The sequence below is a fragment of the Theobroma cacao genome, chromosome 10 (assembly GCF_053813885.1).
Source record: "Theobroma cacao isolate CCN51 chromosome 10, ASM5381388v1, whole genome shotgun sequence".
NCBI classification, from domain to species: domain Eukaryota; kingdom Viridiplantae; phylum Streptophyta; class Magnoliopsida; order Malvales; family Malvaceae; genus Theobroma; species Theobroma cacao.
The window spans coordinates 27,271,001-27,288,194 of NC_142648.1; the positions used below are offsets into that span (position 1 = coordinate 27,271,001).

Below are 17,194 nucleotides of genomic sequence, written 5' to 3' on the forward strand. Positions count from 1 at the left end.
CTCGTTTTTGGCAGGCCTTCTCTCCCTTTTTATTTCTCTCCATATGCTGCTGGTTAAGAAGGAAGAAAAAAAAATGACTTTCACGTGGAAGGGAGAAAAGAACGAACATGACAACTTTTGTCTTTATCTCCCTCCTTTCACTCAATCTTTCTTTCTCTTTTTACTCCTTGCCAGCCCCTATCATCATTCACCATAAAAAGAGATAGTTTCTTATTATTTTACTATTACTTTGACTCTTAATAAGTCACATGCAACCAACATCCATTCTTATCTTCTCTCTTTTCACCTTTATTTCTTCTTTTAATTATTCTATTCTTTCTTTCCTCTTTTGAAATGGCCGGCCCCCCACTCTTTTATATCTTCAATTGCTTGTTCAATCACTTCACACTAAGAAATTTGCTTGACTTTCCTTTTTACTTAGTTGACTAGCCTTTTCAACATTTGTCTACATCATCACTCTAATTTCAATTCCAACTCCTTTTGTTCCTCAAATGGTTGGCCCCTACTACCCAATTCATTACTTAAAAAAAATATATTCTTACTATTATTATATATATATATATATATTTTTTTTTATCTCATAATTTAATTATTTTATTTCCTCAAAATAATAAAGTTTACATATAAACTCTCCCCCACTTAAATTAGACATATGCCCATCTTTCAGACTAATTCCCGTAATTGATAATATTTTATTTTAAAATATTCTTTTTATCCGTGATCGCTCTCCAACACCTAAATTTACATCAATTGTCCCTTCGTCTTATTGATAGGTCTTATTGACGATTAAACGAGGATACGGGGTGTTACAAATGCTGACTCTTGGAAAGGTGTTCAATGGTTTTAGGCTTGTTTTCTAATGAATATGGTTTGTTCATAAATTTATGCATTAAGTGCTTTAAAGAGAATTTCAGAGTTTTGTATCAATTGAATCTGAATGGTTTTCTACACCGATATAAGTGGAATTAAGAGGGCTAAATTAGTTATTAAGCATGCCTAATTCTCTTCTAATTTTACAAAATTTGTTATTAAGTGGGCTGAATTAGTAGTTAATCAACTTCAGCATTAGGTAGATGAAGCAATGCAATAACTAAAAACCAGTCACGCAATGCTTACAAACTAGTCAAGCAAATTCTTAAAACCTCGTCATGCAATGCACAACTCATGCAATTCCTAAAATCTAGTCTCGCAATGCCTCTTATCTAGTCCCACATTGTCTAATATTCAGTCACGTAATGCCAAATAAATAGGTTACGATTCCTAATAATCAGTCATGCAATGCCTAATATCTAGTCACACACCTTAATATCTAGTGACGCAATACCTAACAAATATTCACGCATCGCTTATAAACTGATTGATTTCATTACTTCCAACCAGATTTAAGTTTTCAAAATCATATAATTTACCCATCAACTTTTACGTTCTATGAATATAAAAAAATAAACCCAAGAACCCATAACAAATACCTTGATGTCATCTTTGCACTTTAAGATAGTGAGAAAGTTGGATGGCGATATAGACCTTGATGGCGTTAGAGAGCTAGATGATGAGAAATAGACCCCGATGGCGTTGGAGAGTTGGAGGGCGAGATAGCTAAATTGAAATTTAATTTTGAAATTTTTTATCTGAATGACAGGAGAGGAGAATGAAACCGGAACCACGTAATTTGGATTAAATGGTTTAAAGGGTATTCTTATTAAGTCATGTCAAAAATTGTCTTAAAACAGTTAAAATTATAGTGAAGATTGTTTTTGAAGTGAGCTTATTAAAAAGGTTATTTCTCACAATTTCCTCTTGAAATTACTTTCAATAGTGAGAAAATACGAATAAGCTCAAAGTGAGGAAATGAAGAAAATATACCAATAGATTTGAAAATTACCCTTTTGGTCACACTACTATGATGTTGTAACACACCACCAACACAAAACTTCTCAATAACAGATTCATCAACATTTAGTTTCACAAAGCCCAAACAAGTAGAAGACCATGAAGTTACTAACCATTTGGGTTTAGCCCCTTCGAATTACAAGATGTCCCATGGCTCCAAAAAGAAATCCACATCCATAACCCAATAAAACAACCATCCAGCTAAATCCATTTTCGGATTCTGAGTCATCTACAGATGATGGTACTGGTTGCCCTACCTCGTCTTCTTTGCAATCTTTGGACAATGGAAATCCACATAACCCCAAGTTTCCTTCGAATGAACCATTTTCAAATGTATTGAATTGTTTACCTTGAGGTATGGGTCCAACAAGTTGGTTGTCGGAAAGGTTCAGGGAAGAAAGTGATGTCAAGTCTACCAATTGCTTTGGAATCTTCCCAACCAGCTTATTTGAGGAGAGGTCTAACCACTCAAGAGCATTCAGGTTTCCCATCGTCCAAGGGATATGACCAGAGAAGCTGTTGTGAGACAAGTTTAGTCCTTTAAGTGAAACAAGTTTTCCTATGGATATTGGAACTTCTCCTCGAAACTTGTTATTTGAGAGATCAATGCTCTTGAATATTTTCAAAATTTTTACGAGTTCCCTATCGTGTCCTTTCATTACCACACTTACAGAATAATCATAGGAGTAACCATACTGATTCCCAATATCACTCACGAATTCCAAATAAGGACTTTGGCCTTCCCCAATCTTTGTCATTGACTTCAGATTTTCAACGTACTTGCTTGGTAGAGAACCGGTAAAATCATTGTTGGACAGGTCTAAGATTCGTAAGTTGGAAAAACAGTTCTCGGTCTCGCAACCACGTATGGAACCATGCAACTTATTTGAACGTAAGACGAGAACTTGTAATTCTGAGAGATTTCCTAACCAATGAGGAAATGTATCGTTTATCATATTGTTTCCAAGATCAAGAACTTCAATGTTTCTGCAATTCACCATAGATCGTGGCAATGTTCCTTCTAGTCGATTTGAATTGATGTTGATATTCTTCAATCCACAATCCTCTGCAAATCTCGAAGGAATGGTTCCGGAAAAATTATTCATCTTTAGATTTAATACTGAAAGACTTGCATTAAAGCTTCCGAGGCATTCTGGGATGGTTCCGCTCAAATTGTTGTGAGACAAGTCGAGCACCTCAAGGAAACTTACATTGCAAATTTGAGAAGAGATCTGCCCGTTCAAGTTGTTGTTTGAGATTGAAAAGAAAACTGTTGAGAGAGGAAAAACTGGAAGATTTCCTTCAATCAAGTTGGATCGGAAGTCCATAACTTCAATATGTCTCCAAGGAATTTCCTCTAAAGATGTCAACAAGTTGTGAGAAAGATTTAGATAAGACAATGAATCCTTCCCCATGTCCCATGCCCATTTGGGCAGATGTCCTTGAATACCATTATGAGAAAGGTCTAACTGTTGCAAATTGGTTAAAACTTTTAAAAATTTTGGAAACTCATCTACTTTGCAAGATGACAAAAACAAAAACTCGAGGCTAACAGGCAATATAGGACTGTCATTGTTGTTAAAGGACAAGGATAAACTATTGTGGGAAAGGTCTAGAAAAAAAAGATTATTGAGCTCTGAGAACATGTCTAATTCTAAATTGCCACTCAAGTTATTGTATGACAAATCGACGTCAGTGAGGTTCACCAGTCTGGATATGGAGCTGGGAATCGAACCTTGGAATTTGTTGTTTCTCATATCTACTTCTATCAATGATGTTTGCTGAAACTCATGGATACGACCAATGAGTTGGTTATTATGGAGATACAAGTACTGTAATGATGATAGGGAAAACAACCAAGATGGCAATGTTCCATTAAGTGAGTTATAAGACAAGTCTATATAAAGTATACTATGAAACAAAGCTGCCATATTAGGAATAGAACCAACTAGTTGATTAGTTGAAAGCCGAAGAAATGTAAGATCTGTCAAGTTTATGAGTGAGGATGGGATATGGCCACTAAAACTATTAGCTGCGAAATCTAGATGAATAAGTTTCGAGAGGTTTCCCAATGATCTTGGCACTCTCCCAGAAAAGTTACACAAGGCAAAATTCAAATGCTTTAAAGATTCCAGATTGCCAATTGAATCAGGCAACTCTCCAGAGAAAGATGTGTCCCAAAGGCTCAAAAACTCTGAGGGTCCAGTCCAATTGGATTTTGGAATATAACCAATGAGTTCTGGGTTTCTGTGCAAACTAAGCAACCTGAGATTAGGTAGGTGAAAAACGTATTCTGGGAATTTTCCTTGCAACTCACAATAGTTAAGACTTAGAGATGTCAAAGAAGAAGACACATTCATCAAGGAACCAAGTTCAAATGACCCAAAGATAATTTGATCTAGAAAGATTTCTCTAATTTCAGTTAGATTCTGAACAAGTTTTCTGAAAGTAGGTTCTTCAATTGTCATTTGATAAAAATTGTTAGAGAGGTCAAGTGAAACCAAGTTAGACAGGTGAGAAGTACTAGATGGAACATTCCCAGAAAACGATGAAGAGGAGAGGTTAAGATGCATCAAACTAGCAAAATTACCAAATTCAGAAGAAACCGTGGAGGCTTTAAAATCATTATGGGCAAGGTTCAGCATCTGCAAGTTTCGAAGGAGGAAAAGGCTGCTATTCGAAGTGATGCTGCCAAGAAGCCAGCTGCAGCTTAGGTCCAAGCCTATCACATAACCTGTGGCACTGTCACAAGTAACCCCATCCCATGAGCAACAATCTGTACCATTCTTCCAAGAGTTTGTCTTCGGATAGGATTTAATACCAACAAGACCACAACCAGAAGAAGACATATTGTTAAGAGAAAAGGTGCTCTTAAATTGTAGTAAAGCAGCACCTTCATCTATATGTGTTGATGAAGGTAAAGAGGCTGACAAAATAGCTTGAAGTTTTAGGGAAAACAAGAGAATGCACAGCATTTGATACAACCATGCAAACCAAGCCATCTTTCTTCTTGATGGGAAAGAAAACCAATGCACCAATGTGAGTATCAGTACAGCGATAAGTTATGGTAGAAATGGATATTTATAGTCAAGTTAATCAAAGTAGTCAATGTAATACTTAAAAACCACAAGTGAACTTGTGTCTACACAGTGCCATATGGAAACCCCACAAAGTGGAGTTTGACTTTAGCAATTTTCCATGTCTAAATATATCTTGGAATAACAGTATTAGTTTCTTGCTAATCAAATGAAAGAAAACGACAGTTGTGGAACTAGCTAGTACGAGTAGCATTTCAAATAGTTGCCGGCTGCCATGTTGAAGACTATCCATAACATTTCAAATAGTCAATTCTATTTTAATATATACAGGTCACAGAACTAGTCTAGTCAAAGCCGGCATTAATCTTAAGTTATTCTGCCTTGATTTTAATCGACACATTCAATGATCGAATAGAAACATGCATGTAATCCAATACCAACACAAGCACATTCATGGTGGAAACTGACAATGCCTCAAAAACATTCAATTCAACTCAAACATGAATATAAACAAGAAAGAAGAAACTAAATAAATGATGACAATATTGTACCATATGTTATACATGGAGCTAGTATTATTAGGACAGAAGAAGATAAGCACAAGAATAAGAGAAAAGTACCGGCTTAAAGCAGGATATTTAAAGTAATAAACGACAGGTGATGCATTGATTCGATAATGAGTCTCAGCTTTTAAAACTTCAAATTGGGTTAGAAGAAGAATAGAAGAGGCAATTTTGGTCCGCCAAGACTTATTAGGTTTGACATATCAAGCGAGGTCTAGTTTAGAAGACACACATAAACAAAGTTGTCTCCAGGGAGTACGTCAGAGGATGGACAGACCGAGGAATATTTAGACCAAAGATACAAAGCTAGGATTGACTTCAAACACAAGCACCTATGCTGTTTTGGAGTATAGCAAATGATGTCTACAGATTCTTGAAATGACAATGTTTTAAGGCTTCAGATCCTGCCAGTTGAAAAAGATCCAGCTAAGCGAAGATGATTGTCATGGCTCCATGATAGGCTTGGAAGTATTAAAGGAAGGAATTACCCTTAAAATAATTTCAGAAGTTTCAGTGCAAGGCTTCAACCTCAGTGGCTCCAACATCTGCAGGTCCATAGTTTGATGCATTCTCAGAACCATCTATGCAAGTGCTGTTCTTAAATTGTTCCACTTGTTGGGAGTCCAACAATGGGGAAGGACCTTTCAAGACCTGGTGGATAAGGTTTTGTTGAACTTGTGAATTGTCTGATATGCAACCAATAGGCAACCCCAATAAACTTGCTGATTTGCGCTCACAAGGGAACTTTGTGGAAGCAGGTGATTCAGGTGTCTCAGGATGCTTTCCTGGCAACTCCAAAGGCCGATGGAAAAGTAAATGAGCAACTGTTCGGTCTATGGGATTGGTCTCTGTTTCTGCGTCAGACATCCTGTACCAGTACAGCTTATGAATAAGATGATACTAAAGCTTCTAATGCAATCTAACTCCAACAGGCACAAAATGCAGCATTAAGGGATAGAGATGGATATTTTAAGTTGGAAAAGGCTGTTGATTTATGGAAAGAATCTGAAACTTCAGAAGAAGACTTTACAATGATATACTACATTAAGCAAGAAACAAAAACCAAATAAAACCACACTAATGATTTTTAATTTGTTGGAGGGTGACCAGATCATGGAAACTTATGAAATCTCAGCAGAGAAGCAGATAATTAATAAACAAAAAATGAGTAAGCATATACTTCTTTAACTTACACAAACCTTGGCTGTTAATAACATGAAAAATAAAATAAAATTGAGGTGACGAAAAGAACCTAGCATGCTTGAATGTTCACCATAATTCCCTCCCAAAATACTGCAATGGAATGGGATAGTGTAGATGAAAGGAAACTTCTAGACACAGTTGCATTGTTTGGTTCGTTAAGTAAGAGCTACAATTCCATTTGTCAAACACTCTAGAGCATATTGTTGATCGTCAATGTCCAAAACTTGCAGTGACATAGCTATTGCAGAATTCAGTTTTGTCAGGAAATACACCAAGTCTTCCTATCGACAATTTCATTACTATCTATGGCTTTTTCTAATTTTCCATTATTATGACACCTTAGTTTATGTACTTCAAGCAGATGCTAAATTCAAAAGTTACCAAATTTTGAGTTTCTTCTTCCCGAAAATAATTTAACCACAGATCATTTAATTTGCCCAGCAAATTCTTCTTTTGTGGATGCATGTTTCCTAGTTTAAAGGCCATGATTGAATATTCTATGACATTTTCATCTTGGCTTTATTTGATCATTTTGGTTGTCCACATGATCTATAATGGATTATATCTCATAAGGATTGGAACTCTAGATGGACACTGAAATTGTCTTGAACCCCAAAAGAACACATAAATGAAACTCTTAGAGCTTGAAGCAAACGCTCTATACCAAATGATACAATTAAAAACTGATTCAAACCTAATTTAAGAAATGTGGCTTTATCTTTAATCAACTATCAAAGATGGAAACTCAAGAGAAAAAAAAGTAAGTTGCTTAACTGAAATTACATTCGTACAAAGGCAATGTGCGGTTACCCTTCCTTGGCTGCATCTATGGAAGAAATTGGAAACAGAAATCTTATGTGGTGACAAAATGGACAGGTAAGGGGTGCTAATTCTTTCAAAATTTTAGCCATAAGAGATGTTGAGAATTTTAAAAGAAATTTATTTAAAAAATTCCAGTAATTTCCTATAAGATCATTATGCAAAAAAATTGTCTCTTGATTGGAGAATTTTCTTCTTAGTCAACGCAAAATGGAAGAAACATACCAAGGCCCTAAATCTTCCCTTTTTCTACTTCTTTCCACAAATTAAAAAGGAAAAGAATGCAAACAGGATCTAAAGAAACTGCCAATAAATATATAATAGAGCCATCTAAGCCCAGGTGAAAAAAAGGGAAGGTGAAACCATAGTTATCACCATGCTATTTAAAGTGTAAAAAATAGCAAATTGTCATAAAGCTAGCAATTCATCAACCTAGAAAATGAGTTATGGGAAAAAAAATCTTTCGTTGAACACCCTTCCTATTTCATCTATATTTTTCGCCTTGGCTTAAAATACATTGATGCCTCACTAAGTCAGCATTCATCCATTAATAGTGCAAACCATAAGTAATCAACTGCTATTTAATTTTGCTAAAACCTTTGGAGAGTTGATGACAAAGATTAATGTTTCCAAGGATAATATAAAATCAGTTTTCCTTTCAAAATAAATATAAATGCAACAGTGTAGAGTTTACTAACCTGTTATGGTTCTTATTTTCTTCTTTTGCAACCTCATTTTCATCCCTGCTACTTTTGTTAGTGCTGCTTGTGTCACTGGCATAATGCCTCTGCATCGCACTTTGAGCCAACCGGAACAAGCTATCTCTTATGCAAAGTCTAATTTTGATGTCCAACTGTGAACATTGATTTGTTGGTGTCACTGATTCCTTATTAGCCAATGAGGGAAAAAATTTATTAGCAAGTCAAGCATACCTTTCCAATTACATCTTGTAGCCGGTAAAGTACTGTTTCCTCCACTGAGCAGTCATCAACTGCAACAGAGACTGTATTAGAGTCATCTTGCTCTAGAGAGGAGTTTGGGTCAAATGAGGCAAGAGTGGTAAGGTCTTCAACATCAGCTCTCTCAACATGCTGAAATTGATTTTCTTGATTACATTTTTGAATGACAGAGTGATCGGCACAAGGAACTTGACGATGAAACTGCTGTTGTTGTTTCTGAATGGCAAGTAGTGCTTGCATTTGCTGGCGCCGCCTCAATTTTTCAATTTTTTCCTGAGGTGTCATGCTCAAGGGTTTTGTAGAAGCCTCAACTGACCTGTTTACAGAATTTGCCTTGCTAGGGGAAACATCATAACAAGAAAGCAAGGGTTGCTGTTTAAATTCTCCAGACTGAACGTTGGACAAAACAGGTATTGTAGGATATTGGTTTGTAAGATTCCCGTATGCAGAAGGGGCCACAAATGTATTGGAGATGTGCTGGTACTGCAGTGAGTCAGATCCTCGAAGCTGCCTCTGCTGACCAACAACTGAAGATGGAGAAGATTTTACTATGGAGGTTGCCACATTATTCTCATATTGAGCCAATGGGTTTCCAGATGGAGTCCATGTACCATATAAATCCTGTAATAATTTTGCCTCACCTATGTCTCCAGATTTTTTCCAAAATTTCAACAGCTTTTTCTGCCTATGTGCCTGCACAGAGAAGAATTAAACTAAAAATAACACATTGACATCTTTACTGGAACAGCAATACTTAAAATGATGGTAAATTAATGTAATAACAGCAATCTCCCCCCCCCCCCCCCCCCCCCCAGGGGGGAAAAAAAAGAAGGAAGAACCCTCAAGAAGTTCTCTTGTATATTGGGTCAAGAAATAAGTTATTATTTAAGAGAAAGAATTACTCAAGCTTGAAGGAAAAACAAAAATAGGCCAAATTAACACATAAAAGTCCTCTGCGGATGACATTTTTAGGCTAAATGGGATATAACTTTTTTATACATGAATAAGTCAAAGATGTCTTTAGTTAAAGCAATCTCCATCATCTTAACTTCATAGCTCTATGGACAATATAAACCAGTAAACCTGTTGTCAATGTATATAGCAATCATCCACATGTCCAAAACTAAGCTTCTGCCCAACCAATATTTCTCAAATCGCCATAATATAAAAAAAGTGGGCCTGATTCAGCTTAATAAATTAGATATTGGACATTAGAACATCAATATATAATATTACATTCTCAGCATCTATTAGCTATTCCAAACTCCAAGCTATATCAGCATCTACCAAAAGCTCAAATAAAACTTAACACAGTAACAATGTGGCAACGGCTTGAAAAATACTGTGTCTACAATGGAAAGCACATAATCACAGTTAAATGTCATAGTTAAATATACAATAACATTAGAATTAGACAAGGAGAGGCACTTCTTCCTGGATGGTTGTCATTGGATAATATTATTAGATATCTTCCATGACCTAATAATACCAAGCCAAACCCACTAAAATCCAGGCACATGACAATCTAACAACCAATTCCACCCATCTATTTTGTTTATAGCTAACAAAATTATTTATTTATTTTAATATTCTGCCCTTAAAGATGCTGGACTCTTTTTTCGCTCCCTATATAGCACTAAAGAAAGGTTCTACAAACCTACTCCTATAGTTCTGTAAATGCACAGTGATTGGGACATCATTCAAACCTGCCATCCCCAGGAACATGGAAAATAGTAATTTATTCCAAACGTTAAAGAGATATACCAGAAACCAAAGCCAATTTGAATAGTTAAGTATTAAGTGTATGATAGGAATACCTTATCACCCAATTCATTAGGGGCCATAACTTTTTCAGCAACCATGTAAGACTTTGATGCACTGGTTTTTCCCCTGGTTTCCACATTCATCTGTGAAAGTAAAATTAGAAATTATGTTATTTATAGCTTGGTTTAGTTGTTTAAGTTAAAAGCATGAGTAATAAAGAATTGATCATTCTGCATGTGGATTTTTCGCACCTGCTCCTCAATTATGGATTTACTTTCATCTCCAGCAAATTCTACATGATGCAGACCATGAGATGTGGAACCATCCAATTTCTCATAACTAAGGGTAAATGGCTGGTTATCTTGTTGCTCATATTCTCTTTTGACCTCCAAATTCTCAGATGTGCTCCTTAATGCTCCTAAACCTAAACTAGGAGAATCCATAGTAGTAGGAAAGGATTTTGCTGCGCTGTTTGTTACCTCTTTAGATGAGGACCATAAGTCATCAGCACTACCAAGACTTACATTGCCAAATATTGGATCATCATTGCTGTAAAATCATCACTTGTGAGAATATTGAGTCAGATGGATGCCATTGTGTATGATAAAAAGAATGAGAAACAAGGAAAGGAACACTATGATTGGAGTTATCTCCTTTTTCCCTGAGAAGGGGACGGGGGTAGTTGAAGCAAGAAATGCTTTTATAATTAAGCAAGCTTATTTTATAAATTTACTTACGCTAATTTGGAACACTGCTACAAAATCAAGGGAAACACAAAACAAGGGCATACTAAATTTGGACAACCAAAGTGAACAAACTGGTGCAGGAGTTTCAGGTGCTTTAGTTCCACATTTAAGAATACACAGAATAGTTACAACTTAGAGCAAATGAAACTTGAAAATTTTGAAGTTAGAAGTCCACAAAAATAAAATGATCACTTATGTGAAGACACCACGGGTCATTCCACGGGAAGAAAAGTTATCAACTTGTGGTTACTTACCGAGTTCAAAAGAAAACATGAGAATCATAACAAATGCTACTTGGATGACTGCACAAATATCAATCTTCCAGACTAGATTGTCATTACAATGCTTTCATAAGCTACAAGAAAGGTAAAAATTGTGCTTTACCTAAAAATTCGATCAAGATCATCAAAGCTTCCAATGTTAGCCCAGCTGTAGTCCACTAAATCACCTTGTTCTTTACCTTCATTGGGATTTTGAAATATTTGAGAATCTTTAGTAAGTTCAGTCGTCCCTGCTGTTGAGAGAATGTGCCTATTTAGGGTTATAAAAAGAAAAAGAAAAAACAACTTCCATCGGCTTTAGTCTAAATAAATAATATTCTCACCATTTGTTGAACTATATTTATTTACTTCAGCCAAATGGTTAGAGACTTCACTTCCCATGGAATCCTGATCAGTTTTGGCTGCATTAGATAAAGATAACTCTGGCCACGAGACCATGCCAAATCCTGAAGTGGCAATCCCTCCATTTGCATTGAAATTGGAACTGCCCTCCACCTTTCTTCCATGAAGATCAACTTTATCCCCAGGTGTCTTTTGGTCAGTAGACTTTATGGTTGCAGTTTCTTGACTCCATTCCTTCTTACTATGACAGTTTTCACTTCCCTCTTGATAAGGTACTATATGGTCATCACTCTCACCATCCTCACCCCATATTATATTTGTTAGCTGAAAATATGAGTAAAGGATCATATCACCACTCATATGACATCCAAGAAAGTATTATCATATGAAGCAATCAAAATAATAATACTAAAGTAAAATGGTTAAAACAATTGAAAAGCTATAGCGAAGCAGCAGCTCTGTTGTTTGGTGGATGGGCCCATGGGTGTGCCTCATTAAATCACTGCCAATAACGATAATTTCACCACAGGAAAAAAAGATAGAAATTGTTTAGAACTCATAAGATATCAGAAGGATAGGATATGAGTTTCTCGAATGGAGATTATAATAAAAAATCATCAAGCTCTCTCCCCAACCCAGATCATTACTTTGTTCACTTGTATCACAGCCTCATTTATTCCACAAAGCCTCATAGTTTTCTTTCCTTCTGCTCAAATGTCTTGACTTCACTTGAAATCCATTCAATCTTCCTTCAACATGATTTGATTCCAAAATGAATTTGATCTCAAGAATGTTTATTGTTTCTATGTTGATTGGACCTATTACTGTTAATTATTTACTTTGAATCACAATTTAAAGCATCCTTCCCACAAATTAACCTTAGATAACACTACTTTCTATGTACATACAAAACAAAAAATTGCAAAAAAAGATAAAATAATACACTACTGTTCTCTCACTTGGATGTAAAGCAAACAGATTCAACATCAAAAGTAATTTCTTATTGATGGAGCAAAAAATAGTCATGGTCGAGATGTGCAAGTCCCTTTGAACCAGGAAAAAAAAAAGACACAAAGCACAATTGAGGACAATACATGCTGAATTGAATCTGACACACAGAATTAAAAGAAATTGAAGTTGCTGATTGAGAAGATATAGGAAGCCCATCTTTCATGAACTCCAGAAATTAACACATCAGATACAAAGGTAAGACATATAGGTTGGGAAAAATAATCCAGGGCGTACTTAAATAGTCCATCGACAAGGAGAAGTACGCATGTAGTAGTGAGATATAGAGTAGATTTATTGGAATATCCCTTTTTTTTTTTTTTGAACACAATTAAAATATCCTATCTGATCACATGTAAATATGTTCTTTTTTGCTGATGATAAATTTGTGGGTTCTTGAAGGGCCCGTGAACAAACCCATCCCAAATGTAGCAGGCACTATTAAGTCCCCATCCCAAATGTAGCAGGCACCATTAAGTACTAAAATTCAAACTCTGTTTTTCTTTTCTTTTTTTTTTCACATGTTAATCAATAATTAACACATACATGCAGGGAAGGGGAAGAGTACACATGATGAAGCAAACCGTTACTTTTAAAAGGCTATGTTCAGGCCCAATTACAGTCAAGAGTTGAAAGTATTTATCAAGAGCTGTGTCATATTTTAACAAATTGTTGTCCAGTCTATGGATGCTACTGCCCATGCAACTGCAGACACGGTTACATAAGCTTCCCTAGCGTGCAAATATGAAGGAAATGAATATCTGTTCAAAGATCTTCCTTGCTAATAAATAGCTCACTGATGTAGGCATGAAGGCACAACCTCTCCCAAACATAATGAAAAGGGGAAGACTACCTTAGACTGCTAAAAGTAATAACTTACAAAGAATGCAAGCGGAGTGGTTCACAGCACTCTTTACCATATGCGATCAAGAAGCATGCATATTTACCAAATATGTCTGTCTAATAAGAATGCAGACAGGTGAACAACTAGAAAGTTAATTTCCCCTGTGAGGCCTGATTAAGGTGGCACGAAATTTCAATTACAAATATACACTGCCTTGACATTGTAGATTTTAATATTCCACATGAAAGTATGTGATGTAGTGCAGCAGTGAAAATGGTAAAAAAGAAAACCAAAAACAGTGACGAAAACCAGACGAGCTAAAATTGATGTCCAATCGAATTAGGAACAAACTAGGGTTTAGAGTTCTAAAACCTCTATCAGAAAATAATCCAAAATAATACAGCAGCCTAATGAGTCTAAAAGGAATATTTACACTAAACATACCAAGATAACCAATTAGATATAAGATTTGGAGTTCTATGAATTACGGAGATTTGTATATTGAGGCTTTGATATTGGCAATTTTGATACTAAGAATTGACTATTGAGAGTTGAGAGTTGAGATTTAAGATTGGGAGAATCTTGATTAAAATTCCAGATTACGTCTTGAGTGTTTTGTTTAAGATGACTTGTTCTGCATCATGAGGCAGGCAATAGCACATACTGATGCAGGAGCATTATAGATAATCCTAAGCTACTACAAACTTAAATGATATGCGTACTTAAAAGCTAAGCCCTAAATCCTAATATAAGCTCAAATTACCAAATATAACTATAACAACGTAATACTTGGAAAATAAGTAAAATACTATAAATAGAAAACAACATATATAATCTAAAATACCATAAATATATGTAAAAAAAATTAAAGCATATCACACAAAAAAATGGTAACAAAATGTAAAAAATTTAATCCATCAAGTAGCTCTATCTATCTCACATCACCAGGGCCAACCTTAGTTACGTGTCCAAAACCGTCTAAAGGGCTTGAGCAGGTTGCCTCAGTGCTTGGTCTCCTTGTTAATAACACAGAAAATTTCTCTAATAAACTAATTATTTTTAAGCTACAAGAATGATCTTGAAGGCCAACTATGATTAAGTTTATAAACCAAGGACTCCCCTTGCTTTTACAATTAGAATAGTAATACGGACACAAGAGGGCTAGAGAGAACTTTACATGCAAAAATTATCTAAGTCCCTTGAGATGACTCTTTAGTCCTCATAGGTGCCAGGAAATTAGGGAGTCAACAAAATTAATTTAAAAATAATAATAATAAATAAATAAAGGAAGTGGGGAGGGAAGAAACTATGAACAGCCACATAGCATAAAATGAAGAAGAACCTTCATCCTTGCACTCATTATAAACCATGCAACCTACAGCACAACTGCAAATACTGACACTAATAATCATTCACCCTGTTATTTATTTCCTCTACTTTTCTGTTTTCATGTTAAGTTAACAAGAGGCTGCAGAACAGAGAATAATGCTCTGCTCCCCCATGCACATAAACTGTTTAATTAGTAGCAGACAAGTTCACTCCATTGATTCTCGTCTTTCATGCTTCCTAGTTCCTAACCCATATAAATTCTTCATAATGAATTGTTTTAATACCTCATAAAGACCAAAGCTCCATGTTAACCCCAGAAAACATCCTTTGGTTTTCCAGACTAAAATTGTTCTCAGGATTACTCCACTCTTGTACAGCTTAACACGTCCAATTCATCCTAGATCTCTAACATTAACCTCATTCCTGTGTTCAGTATCTTCTTTACCTAAACCCAAGACTCCTATTTTTCTTTCAACTCAAGCAAGAAAACCATTGAATTTTTAAGCAAGGAAATCCTAAGACCCATAGTTTTTCCATGATATCATTGCTAACCAAAAACCAAGATCTCATTGAATAATTCATCGAAAATGATGATAATTCATTATGGAAAATAAAAACCAGTACCCTAAGCACCCTCGATAATTTGCTAATTTCATAACAATTTTTTTAAAAAAAAAAATTCACTACAGTTACTATAATTGATAGTTGCATCACAATCCTAAGCAAAGATATTTCCTTAAATAGAAACCTTGACAAGTGCACTTCAATTTTCATAGTGAATTAATTCGAGCTGAACTACAGAAAGATCCATGTGAAAACATAGACAGAACACAAAAACAGAGCCAAAATAGCAAATTTTCAGTTAAATTTATTCCAAGTAAAATTATTTAAATTGAAAAAATATAAAATAAATTAAAAATGAAATTGAATTCATATTTTCTGAAACAACATACTCAAAAAAAAATTTTAAAAAACAGAGTTATTTACAGAGCAAGAAAAGAAATTAAATTAAAATTTAAAAAAAAAGGAACTTTAGATCTAATTACCTCTTCGTCGTTCCAATCAAACATTTCTAAAGAAACCGCAGCTAATCACAAATCCAATTCCAAATCTCGATTCAAAAGCACGTGCTGAAATTACTCCACACATCGCCAACTTCCCCAAAAACAAATACAAAAAAAAAGACCACTAAAACAAATGAAACATCACACAAAATTCAAACTGAAAATTAAAAATATAAGTTACTTTTCGGATTTTTCTTTTTTGTTAGAATAAACAGAGGAATGCTAAATAAGCAATGAAGACGAAAGAGAGAAACAGTAAACAGAGGAAGCGAGAGAAAGTGAAAGAAAAAATATAATTTTCTTTTTTCTTTTTCTTTTTGGGGGGGAGGAAGAAGGTTAAGATGGTGGGACCTAGTCCACGTGACGTCACGTGGGAGCTGACTGGCCAAGAAGATGACACGTGTGAACAGGCGTGTCTGAAGATGTGGTCAGGAATGAGCCGATCTGTTGCTGACTCGTGATTGGTCTGCTTTGATTGCATTTCAATTTCATTTGCATTTCAGTTTCATTTTGACGAAAATAGTTTCAGTTCCTTTTTGGGTTAAATTGCAATTACACCCTTTGGCTTTTCACATCTTTGCATTTAGCACCCTATGATTTTTTTAATTGTGAAATGCTTGTGGTCTTAATTCATTTTCATAGAAAGTTAAGTCAATATTATATATATTTATAAACACATCTTTGAAAATAATTAATATCAGAACCATATAATAACATTGAAACCAAATAAATAAGGGTGAGCAAACCGGTTCATTTATTTAAACTAAATTAACCTAATGTTGTTTAAAAGTTAATCTAACCAATTGAAAATTAAGTATTAACTAAGTAATCAAATTAGCTCAATTAATTCAGTCTAAATCAAACTTAATTGAAATATTCGACTTTAAGCCCAATTTTCTTATTTTCATTTTTTTCTATGTTAATTACAAAGTATTAATGCCGTAAGCTTAATACCATTAAAATGTTCCAACAAATATAGTTAAAAACATTATAATATTTCAACAAATATAAATAAAAATACATTGAAATATACCTATCTAAATACTTATAATCTTAAATCAATTAATTTAGTTCAATAAAACAAATTCAAAATCAAAATCAATCGAACCCTATTCATTTCCGAATTAATCAAACCGTTACAAATTATTCGATTAATTTAGTTTTAATAAAAAATTACTTACCCTTACGAATTCGATGTTAAAATGCAAATAAATCACGAACAAGACAAGAAAGACAAAAGTAAAAAGGGTGTAAGCATAATTATTCATTTCTTCCCTGTCTTGCCTTTTGGAACTTTCACCTTTTCGTACATGAATTCTTAATTTGACTAGAAACTAGAAAGGT

General features: G+C 34.8%; 2 protein-coding genes across 3 annotated transcripts; both read right to left on the reverse strand.

Moving 5' to 3' along the window:
- Positions 1–1,975: 1,975 nt before the first annotated feature.
- On the reverse strand, positions 1,976–4,892 carry LOC18587329 (receptor-like protein 6). Its single transcript, XM_007011055.3, has one exon. It carries the CDS (start codon positions 4,890–4,892, stop codon positions 2,013–2,015), a length of 2,880 nt encoding a protein of 959 aa, XP_007011117.3. The 3' UTR covers positions 1,976–2,012.
- A 673-nt stretch (positions 4,893–5,565) lies between these two features.
- On the reverse strand, positions 5,566–16,148 carry LOC18587330 (agglutinin-like protein). Of its 2 annotated transcripts, none has more exons than XM_088810655.1 (8): positions 15,833–16,148; positions 11,587–11,929; positions 11,367–11,493; positions 10,488–10,785; positions 10,290–10,379; positions 8,446–9,165; positions 8,212–8,366; positions 5,566–6,359 (listed from the first exon to the last, which is right to left on the reverse strand). In XM_088810655.1, exons 1-8 carry the CDS (start codon positions 15,854–15,856, stop codon positions 6,002–6,004), a joined length of 2,115 nt encoding a protein of 704 aa, XP_088666781.1. In that variant the 5' UTR covers positions 15,857–16,148; the 3' UTR covers positions 5,566–6,001. The 2 variants fall into 2 exon arrangements, with proteins under 2 accessions (XP_088666781.1, XP_088666780.1); XM_088810654.1 differs by having other exon boundaries at positions 11,367–11,496; positions 15,833–16,147.
- Positions 16,149–17,194: the final 1,046 nt, after the last annotated feature.